Genomic DNA, 10,989 nt, shown 5'->3' with positions numbered 1-10,989 from the left:
ATGCATTGTTTTCAAAAGAACTTTATAATTCTCATACCGTTTTTTATATTGTGTATTTACAAATAACAAAATGTGTGCTTCTGTAAATATGTTCTTTTATTTATATAATAGAAGGTTCTATAAAATAACGAATTCATAGCTAAAAATCAAATGTATAATAGCTAGAAATCTAGCTAACAGCTATTCTATAAAAGTGCAGCACTTGGGCTTCGGTGCGAGCAACATATGTGCGAGCCAATGTTCGAGCTCGAAGTAGAGTTGCTAGGTGCTAAACAGCTCTACTGCAAGTGTCATCCACCACAATTGAAAATGAAAATAGCGCGAAATATTTTTGTTACAGGTTTTTGTTTTAATAAATTGTAAGAAACTGGCTGTGGATCAAATATCTTGGCAAACAAATACTTAAAACGACAAATTCTATAAGCAAGTATACACAAGCGCTACGGGAACACTAAAATTTATTGGAGCTCTGTGATGTAACATTGATTTGTTGTGGAAAGCATGTTAAAAACACAAATACTGCGCTGCATATGCAGCAAACGCAACAGTCTGCGCCTAGTCCGTGGTTTCCATCACGAGTTTAGCAAACCAGAGCAAACTACATCGACGGATGGAAATAAAACCGAACAGAAAGAAGCTAAGCCAACTTTTGCCAGCGGCGTACAAAATAAATATAAAATATTTCGCGATGAGGAGGCTTTAGAAATCTTTGATGTGGAGGAGGCGCGCTATCAACAGCAAGAGTTGCCTGCGGCAGCTGAACAGGATCAGTATGAGGGACTCAATCTAAAGCGTGAGTATGAATGTATTTCAAGTGTTCAATCCACAATTCAAACTCTTTCTTTGCAGGCGGCGTGCGTGGTGTCTTTGACATAGAGGATCTAGTTCAGCTGCTGCGCAAGGAAAATGTTGATGATATATTTGTCTGCTATGTGCCAGAAGAGCTAAAGTATGTGGATCATCTGGCAGTCTGCAGCGCCAGAAGCTATCGGCATATGCTCTCCACGGCGGAGTTTGTGCGCCGCATATTTAAAATCAAACGCAGCAAAGGTGATCTGCTGCCACGCATCGAAGGCGAAAAGAGCAGAGATTGGATGGCCATGGATTTGGGTAACATAGCTTTACATATATTCTCGCCACAAGCACGTGAGCATTACGATTTGGAATCGCTTTGGGCCATAGGCTCGCAATACGATACGGAAAGTCAAAAACCGCAGAATCCCTATGGTGATATATTTACAGCCAAACAACCATCGACGTAACTATAATTGTTAAATTAAAGGCAAGTGTTTATTTAAATTGTTTATTTCTATAATCTACCAAATTACTGCATCGTCGCTCAACTTTCTGTGAAAATCATAGAGACTTGGAAAAACGTGCTCACGCTTGATTTGCTCGCCGTACTTCTTGACCAAATATGTGTAACTCTTCTCATGCACCAGCGCCGCATGCCAGCCCAGTTGCTTGGCGCCCAAATAATCTGTGGTTGGACCATCACCGATATGCAGACACTGCTCTGGCTTAAGGTCGCTTAAGCCTGCCACAGCCATGGCGCTTTCAAATATGGCCGCTTGTGGCTTTTCCGCTTTAGCTTCATAGGAGTTGAGCGCAAAGTCCAAGTACTTATCCAGCTTAGTGTTGTGCAGCAGCGCAGCCAAGCGTGGATCGAAATTGGCTATAACACCCACTTTCAGTGGCGTTCCTGTGGCATTAGCTTTACGCAATTGTTGCAACAGCTCCACGCTGCCATTGCAGGGCTGCCAGCAAATTGTGGTCTTGTATAGCTCCAGCAGATGATTGTTAAAGTTGTCCAGCTTGTGCTCGGGTATGGCAGCGCCACTTTCCGCAAAAGTGCCTGTCAAATAAAACTCAATTAATTAGGCACTTGTACTTTGACTTGTTCGAATTATGAATTCAAGCTCAATTTGATTAATATAGATTAACTTATTACTTTAACGGTAAGCTCACTGCACATCATTCGATTTATTCAGCAGCTCATCTTTTTTGCTGCCTTGGTCACTTTGCTGACCCAAAATCGAACTTATTTTGAACAAAACTACACTTTTCACTCACCTGATATCAGCTGACGCCACCAGCGCTGCCACTCCAATTGGGGCGTGGTTTCACGCCCAAAGTTTGGATAGTCGCGATTCATTTTGTACCTGCGCCATAGACAATCTTTAAACTAGATTTAACCTTTGACTTGTGTGGCTTACCAATTGGCCTTAAAATTCTTGGCGAGCTCATTGTTATCACAGCGCGCTCCAAAGAGCGCACCAATCTCGCCATATTGTTTGCCCGGACTGGTGCGAAATTGCAGCAGCGTATTTGTTACATCGAATGTTATCAATCTGAAGCGTTTCAGTGCGCGCATCTTTGCTGGGGTTTCGTTTTATGTATATATATTATAAGCAATATGCGGTGTATGTGCGTCTGCTACGTTTGAGGCTGGCCGGCATACTACGTACGTGATTTGAGTCCGTAATTACTTTTCTGCTATGACCGCACAGCAGCTGTTGCTGCTTCTAGTTGTTGTTATCAGTTAACAACAGATTTATTCGTTAATATGTGTGCGCTTTTTCAGCTGTTTGTGCGTATGTGTTTATCTGCTTGATTTAGTTATGTATTTTTAATAACAAGCTGCTTTGGCAGCGCCTTATCTAAGCAAATACATTGATTTACATATAGAACTTTTATCTCTCTCACTCTCTCTGTGTGTGTGTGTTATCGGTTCGAAATGCGCGCCTTGCTATGCTAGCGTTGCCAGACTGTGCATGCGCTGCACAACATTACATTGGTTGTTGTCTATACTTAAGTGTAGCCAACTTCACGTTTAGCCATGACGCTTACCCATAATATGAAGCGCGCATTTGAATTTTGTTTAAGCAGGCGACTTGCTGGCGCCATTTGTTGCTTTCGAGGCCAACGGCCAAAAAAAATTGCTAAAAAAGTTGCGCATATATGAAGACGTGTCAGTTTTATTAATGCGCGTGGGAAGCAATAAGCAAGAAAACAGCCGCAACAACAAAAAAAGAAACAAACACTTGCACGTCTTTGTTGTTTTGACCTAAAGCCGCGCCAGGCTACCTGCTGGCCCCAAAGTAAGGGTATACAAGCTGCGCTTAAAGTAATTTTTGGCATTGTGAATTGTGGCCCAATTACAAATGAAATTGGCAACGAAAGTTGCCGACTTGAAACAAATTTGTATCCTTTTATTGATTGCGTGCATACGTATACGCAGCCCAAAAGGCAATAAGAGAACGAAAGTGCACAAACGCGAATAAAAAAATTGCCACATAAGGGCATTCAACAAAAAAATTCCAGTGAAAAAATAACAAAAGCATAAATTCATTCATGCTGCAGGCCTTCAACAATAGCAAAACCTTAAAAAGCAGCAATCTGCCAAAAGTGCTGCCACACACACACACAAACACACTCAGTCACTCACACACACACATACACATGTCTACTTTTGTTGTGTGCACTTCAAAAGTTTAAGCGCAGATCGTTTCACTGAATTTTGTTGACTCGCGCGCCCACAAAAAAAAAAAGCGGAAAAAAAATGTTAAAAACTTTTTCTGCTTATTTAATCTTTTGACTGCGCCCAGTTTTATTTATTTTCCCTTATTTTTTTTGTACGGTATTTGCCAATTTTTGTGCGTTTTCGCTATAAATAAAGTATCAATTTGCCTTAGCTTCAAGTTTCTATGGAAGGGCAAAAGCTAAAGAAAATAAAAACATAAAAATACACACAAAATCATTTTGTGTAAATTCCGCAAATGCCAAGCATTGAAGTTGTCCTTGTTTGTTTGTTGGCCAGCAGAGTAGTATGTGCCATTATTTATTTGCGACTTGGCCCAAAGCAGTGTTACCAAGAACAAGCTGTTTGGGAATTTATGGCAAAAATGTGACTGCACTGCGCTTGATATATTGCATAAATATTCATAATATTTAACAAATTTTTTGAATTGCTTTTGATAATGCGCATAGATAAAAAATGAAACTGTTATGCTGAAAAAAATGCAAAGACTTTTCATATGTTAAAAATTGTTATTGAAATACATAATTTTATTCTTTACAAGCCTCTTTAAAAAATTATTGAAATAATTAAATCATTTAATATGTGTTTCTTATGGTTTCAGTTTATTTTTCAAATTTTATTTAAAACGCAGCTTTATTAAATTAAGGATCATTCCATAAACTGCTGTCAAAAGCATTATAAGCTACTAAACAAGGGTATAAAAAAGGCCGCAAAACAAAAACAACAACAACAAAAAACTTTCAACGCGCGCTCGCAACTTTCCCAAGAAAATTAAGCAAGCAAAAGCGTCGCAAGACTCAAAGCTCTCTGGCCACAGCTCAAGAAACTCAAGCAAGCCAAAGAGCTAAGAGCCAAGTCAAGCAGTCAGTTAGACCGCCAACTCGACGGACAGACAGACAGACAGCCAGTCAGCCAGCCAGCCAGCGAACCAATAATAATAAAGTCAATGACTCGCATGGAATTTCATGTTGGCCCTTTTCGAAATGTGTCTGGCAGTTTGTCTGGCTGGCTGACGGTCGGCTTGGTCGGTCGGTCGGGCCGAGAGCTCCAACTGCAACTCCAACTTCGACTGCGAGCCGACTGCGCCGCTCAGTCAACTGACTGCCTTTTAATATTATCTGCACTTTGGACGCTTTGCCGACGCTTTTGCTTTTGTTGTTGTTTTGATTGCTCGTTTTAACCTGTTTGCGAATTTCTACCATGTTAATAAATAATTTTTAGAGGATTCGCTTAGGAGCATCCACAACAACAACAACAAAAGGCGAAGCGAGCGCCAGCAGTAGCCGCAGCCGAAGCTTGATACGAAGTTTTAGTTGGTGCCGAAGTTATTTTTGGCCACGCGCATAATTCGTTGGCGGATTAGGTTCGGCTTGTTGTCTTAACGCTGCTTGTTGCTGTTCTTGGGTGACTTGGAATGCAGTTAAACATAAGAGCAGCTTCTACTGCAGGAGTTAAGACTTAGATTGGGAGAAAATGTAAGCTAGAACGCAAATTTGAGCTAATTTTAAAAGAGAAAACGGCAATAGAATTTTTGTATTGAGAAATGCTTAAATTTTACATAGTTACAGCTAAGCGCCAAAAAGTATGCTGCAAAAAGTTTGCAGCCGTTTAATGAATGCGCATTGGTGTCCCTCTTATAAATTTGCTAACGCTTACTAAATTTTAAATAATTTTGAACGTTTTTGTAATTGAGAAACTCTTGAACTTGGCAATTCTAAGCCAGCTGGCAACATGCAACATGCAACTTGCCTACAGCCAAAACAGCAACTGCTGCTTTGAAATTCCTGCTGCTGTTTTTTTTGTCTGTTTGTGGCAGCAGCAGCAGCAGCGTCTATGTCTACGTCTTGTTGGACTTTTTGTCTGGCACGGCTGCTGCTTTGTTAAATGTTTGGGTTTTGTTTGAGTTTATTGAGTGAATTCCAAGAAAAAAACGCAAGAATTTCTTGACTCTCTCTCATGTTGCTGCTGCTGCTGTTGCAAGTCAAAGCTTTTGAGCTAAGCTAGCTTTGTACAGCTGATTAACAGCGCTGGGTCTGGTACTTTCAATTGTTTGAATGACTCGCAGCGCTGATTCATTAAAATATAAACCAAATATTTCGAGTTGGTAACAAATTCTGAGCAGCCAGCCAGCCACCCACATGGGGGGGAAATGCCAGCAGCTCTGCTCTGCTCGCTAGATTTGTACTAAAAATAACGGAAATGCCTTTGGCTATTTTGTTGCGATGATTGAGTTGCGCTGATTAAGGGCGGAGACCCCACTGTGCGCCACACACACCATACGGAAGTATATGGAATGCATATCGTATTTTTGTTGGTTCGACACAGACCAAAGGGCCGGGACTGGGACCGGGCCGGGCTGTGCCACGAGCCGTACGCATTCCTGGGCCAAAACAAACGGACAAGACACAACTCTGGGCATTCCCAGACAATGCTTAAATACGCAACAGATACAACGAATAGACAGCTATAGATAAATTGTTGCTGTGCGAAAGAGACAGCGCGCGAGAGTTTAAAATAAAACTAGGCAAAGGGACTATAAAGCAAATGGCTATAGCAGCTTAGTTTAAATTGTTATTAGAATAATTATTTTGGCTTTATTTGACTTTGGAGCTTACAGCCAGCAGATTGTTTAGTAAGTGTATTAACTTAATACAAACTCTGCTTTTATTTCTCTTGTATAAAAGGCAAACATTTTTGTTATTGCTGTAGCTTTTGCATGTTTGTTGTTTTGCTTTAAATTTCTAATTTTGTGGGCAAGTGAAACTGAATTTGAATTTACAAAATTATCTAGCATTTAAAATACAAGACGCGCAAGTACAGTGAAGCTACAAATTGTATATTTATTTAGCACACTGCTGCTTGCATTGCTTATAGCCATGGCATACTGTACTGCCCGCTATATATGCATATATAGTCTATCTGGTCTGTCCCAGCAGCGCAAGTAGCATCGCATTAGACTACAGACCAGACAGCATTTAATTTGTGTACGTTTGTCTTCTTTTGACAATACACAGGGCTGACAGACTCTATAAGCAAACTAGCTGCAAATAATCAAAAAACTAAGCTATACTTTAAACAAATGCATAGCAACCATAACAAATATTTTGTATAAAATTCTCTAAGCAGCTAAGTTTAGTTGAGTGTAAAGCAGCAAACTGCAGTTGTTAATTAAGTTAAAATACTTTTTAAAAATAATTTTACACTTTTTTCTGTGACATAAAATGTGAAATTGTTTAAAATTAAATTACTGCTTAAACTCTTAATCAATATAATAAAACGCATTCCTTGCTCTAAGTTTAAAGTAATTAATGCTATCAACGCTTAAAAATAATTTCATATACTTTTTTAACATAACTCGTATTACTTTGAAGCAAATATAGGGCAATAATATAAATGTACGATTAGTCTTTGAAATTTTATAATCTGTTGATATTTTTGCGGTTTTGTTAAACTCTTGACCTAATTTTACAAATGTGCATTTAATTTTATAACTTTTAGTATATGAATTTTGCCTTCATTAATGAAGCTTTCATTTATTTATATTTGTTTTTATTTATTTATATTTGTTGTTATTTATTTATTTTTGTATTTATTATTTTTTTTTCTAAGTAGTTGCGAAAATAAACAAACTTGCGCAAGATCCTTTGGCAGCGCCTGCAAGTAGGCAACACAAATTGCATTGACATCCTTGCTTAGAGTTTTTGGAGTGACGAGTGAGTCATGGGGGCTAAGATGTCATCCAGCCCTGTGTGTTGCGCATAGATCCGACGCACATCATTTGGACAGGGGCGCCAAGCGTTGACGTTGACGTTGACGTCGACAGCGCTGCCAGCGCTGGCATCGTCTGCTGCTTTGTTTATTTTGGGACTGTCGCTAGGCTATTTTTTGACTATTTCGTTCACGGGCCGTCGTCGTCGTCGTCGTCGTTGTCGTTGTCTGCAGCCAAAGCGCGAGAGGGGCAAACAGGAGCGCTGGGCTGAGCGCTGGGCTGGGGGGTGGTGGTGGGCTAGGGCTTTGCATGTTATTTTTGGTCTAAACATCTTTATGTGCTTTTAAATATGCTGCGAAGTGACATTAGCTTTTGAGCAGGCGCGCGGGCAGCAGCAGGCGTTGGGGTTCGGTTTGGGAGACAGACGCGTCGCCCGATCCGCAACAGAAATAAAATTTGTCACAGACAGTTAGATCACTGATGTATGCGTGTGTGTGTGTGTGTGTGAGCTAAACATAGACAACAGACAGCGCCAAAGATTTTCTTGCTATGCGCAATGCTTGAAGCTGTTGATGTTTTGATTGATTTGTTGGTTCAGAGTCTGAGGGCCAAAAGCAAAGCTCAACTTGTAACTAACTTTATAGTTGCAGCCTAAGGTTGCTTCTTTCTTGTTGTTGCTGCAAAGTCATTTGCCACAGCTGAACACACACACACACATCCGTTGTCTGTTGCTTGCTGTCTGCAGCAGCATTTTCTGCCTCGCTCCCCCCGCCGCTGCCGTTGCGCCATAACATGTTGAAAATTGCATGTGCAGTTGCAGATGGAAACGCTAAGCGCTTTTCTTTTTTTTTTTTCTTTGCTTTCCTGTGCATTTATTTTCGAATTATTGCACACAGTTCTTTGAGTTCTCTTGAGTCATGCTTCCGCATTCTTTCATGAAAATGACCGTTGCAACAACTGAGCGAGAGAGAGCGAGACTGCTAACAGACCTTGGCCAAAACTGCAGCTACATCTACAACTGCTTCTTCTTCTTCTACTACTGCTGTACCTTATTTGGCAAAAATTAGCAATGCCTTTTGCCATTGCATTGTATGCAGATGCTGCTGCTTTTCTTTTCTACTTTCGGCATCTTCGCCATAGCCAGAGATCTATCTATGCATCAAGCATAAGTTGCCACAACTGATAACAAAAGCACAGCGAGTTGGACGTACAGCGAGTGAAAGAGACAGACTTGAACTGCATTCCAAGCATACCATTGTACACACACACACACGCACGCACACACACACATGGCATGCCATGCTAACGAAGTAACGCTTTTTCATATTCAAATGCGACTTGCATTTGTCTGCCTAGAGATGGCAAATAGAAATGACGATAGTTTAGCTTCAAAAAATTATGGCCATAAATTATTAACAAGTTGCAACATTATATTTATAAATTTTATTTACTTTTTTAGCTAACAAAATGCACACAACAAAATATTAATCTAAAATACAATACTATAATTCTTTATTTAAATATGTTTAAGGTTTCAAAATCATTAGCACTTGCACTTAAATATTTATATTTATATCTGTGATGCGTATCACAGTCGAAAGAAAAGATCAACTGAAACTGAACTAAAATTTAAATTTAACTAATAACATTAATATAATGTTAAGCTTTAAAATGCTGCAGCTCAGCGAAATTAAATCTGATTGATCACAATTAATATAGACATAAATTTGTATGCCTAAATAAATATTGAGCCATGTCATAAACAAAATATTGAAGGTTTATTTTAATTAGTTTTCAAAAACTGTTACTTTGCTAAATGGCATTTAATTTTAGAGTTTTATAACTTTTTAGGCTCGTGAAATGCTTTTCAATAAAATTGCTTTCAGATTAAGCATTGTTAATTGAAATAGTTAAATTCAAAATATAATGCTTCAACTTTGTTCTTAGCAACAATAAGAGCATAAAACAGCTAAACATTCAATAATCGGTTGATTTTTTAACTAATTATGACTAAAACGTCTTTGATGCCAACTATTTTATTTTTATATTTTCATAGCTGCAGCTCAGTAAAGAAATGAAATTGTAGAAGTGTTTGGCTTAATACATGAGCTCTTATATTTTATTTATTATATTTTTGTATTTAATAATTAATTACAATAACTAACTAACTTATCTTTATAATTTCTATTTTTGCAGCTTTCAACTGCCATCTCTAGCTAAGTTTTCCACACACGCACAACAACAACACACAACAACAACAACATTAAAAGTTATGCAAACATTGGAAATTGTTTGCTGAAGCTGCAAGTCTGTGGCTTTTGTGGGTGCCCAAGAGAAGTTCTACTAGTCAGTTGACAAAACGAAATAAATTTAAATTGGACAGCAAATACTAATTGGGTAAGTTGGAAAGGTTGCACATACTAATTGACATAATGCTTAACTATTTAAAATAAATGCAATATGCTCTAAGAGCTGCAATAACTTTAAGTTAGCTTATGCCAGAACAGTCTGTAATATCAAGCTTAGTCTCTAGTTTGCCTGAACTTGTCTTAAAATCTGCTACTGCAACTTTAAATTAAAATTATTTTGCCCAAAAATAATGCTGCTGCAATTTGCCATGGATTTTGAAAAGCAATAATTGCAAGTTGAATTCAATTAGTGGGAATTCCCAGCAGCAGCAGCAATTGCATTTCCCACACACATACAATGAACTAGAAGAAAAGCGGCTCAACAAAAGGGCAAAAACAACGACAATAGACCATAAACCGTAAACCCCAAGAGCACAGCGGAAAAACTCAAGTGTCTGGGGTTTTTTTTAATAATGAGCTTGCATTGTAGGCGGTGTTTTCAAATAATTGAATGCATAACAAACAAATTGAACAGAATTTGAATTCAGCGTGAGTTTTAGACTGCGTGTGACATTATTACAAGTGGTCAAGAGCGTACTGCAGAAAAATTCGTAGAACTCATTGAGCCACAGCGCGGGGCGTTCATAGTTATTTCTCTTTTTTTTGAAATAGGAGGCGCGTACTGTTTGAATGGATTTTCTAAAGAACCTAACGACAGCGTCGGCGGTCGGTCGATCAGTGCACGGTCAGTTGCAGTTTTTATTGCATTCAATGCTGCTGCTTGTTGTTGTTGTTGTTGTTGCTCTTTTTTATGATTTTCTAAAGATTTTCCTGGAAGCGAGCCCACACTCTGGTATTCAATTTAGTCAGCATGTAATCATTTTGCTGACAACAACTTCCTGTTGAGATTACAAACAGCATGAGAGAGAGAGAGCGAGAGAGAGAGAGAGAGATATCGCTGTCTCTGTGTGTGGGTGTGCCAATATCAAAGCCAGTGAGCCGCAATATCCTTCAACGTACTGTCAAGTGATGTGTTGATTACAAACAAGTCAAAAGACAGTTGAGAGCACAACATATGTGTGTGTGTGTGTGTGTATCTATCTCTTTAACCTTTCAACCTTGTGCCTTGACCTGATTTTACACTTCAAACGAGCTCTACCGTTAAATTTCCCTGAAAATTGTGTGTGTGTGAGTCAGCCGAGGGTGGCAGGATTACTGATAAATACCATAAATATGCAATCAATTCTTATCGACTCGACTCTTTGTCTTCCAGAGCGTGAGAGCGTTTCTTGGCTCGCTCTCTCTTTCTTTCTCTGTGAATGAATGTGCTTAAGTCCTGGGAATATTTTTGAAATCTGCAGTCTTTCTTTTCTATGTTTTATTAAAGTAGC

General features: G+C 38.9%; 2 protein-coding genes across 2 annotated transcripts; one reads left to right on the top strand and one right to left on the bottom strand.

Moving 5' to 3' along the window:
- Nucleotides 1-307: 307 nt before the first annotated feature.
- On the top strand, nt 308-1,283 carry LOC108598290. Its single transcript, XM_017985363.2, has 2 exons — nt 308-793; nt 850-1,283. Exons 1-2 carry the CDS (start codon nt 502-504, stop codon nt 1,260-1,262), a joined length of 705 nt encoding a protein of 234 aa, XP_017840852.1. The 5' UTR covers nt 308-501; the 3' UTR covers nt 1,263-1,283.
- A 6-nt stretch (nt 1,284-1,289) lies between these two features.
- On the bottom strand, nt 1,290-2,510 carry LOC108599104 (rhythmically expressed gene 2 protein). Its single transcript, XM_017985362.1, has 3 exons — nt 2,217-2,510; nt 2,074-2,162; nt 1,290-1,855 (listed from the first exon to the last, which is right to left on the bottom strand). The coding sequence occupies exons 1-3, from the start codon at nt 2,372-2,374 to the stop codon at nt 1,317-1,319; spliced, it is 786 nt and encodes a 261-aa protein (XP_017840851.1). The 5' UTR covers nt 2,375-2,510; the 3' UTR covers nt 1,290-1,316.
- Nucleotides 2,511-10,989: the final 8,479 nt, after the last annotated feature.

Source organism: Drosophila busckii, chromosome 3L (genome assembly GCF_011750605.1).
Source record: "Drosophila busckii strain San Diego stock center, stock number 13000-0081.31 chromosome 3L, ASM1175060v1, whole genome shotgun sequence".
NCBI lineage: Eukaryota > Metazoa > Arthropoda > Insecta > Diptera > Drosophilidae > Drosophila > Drosophila busckii.
Note: the sequence above shows the minus strand (reverse complement) of the source record. Positions and strands in the feature narration are given on the sequence as shown.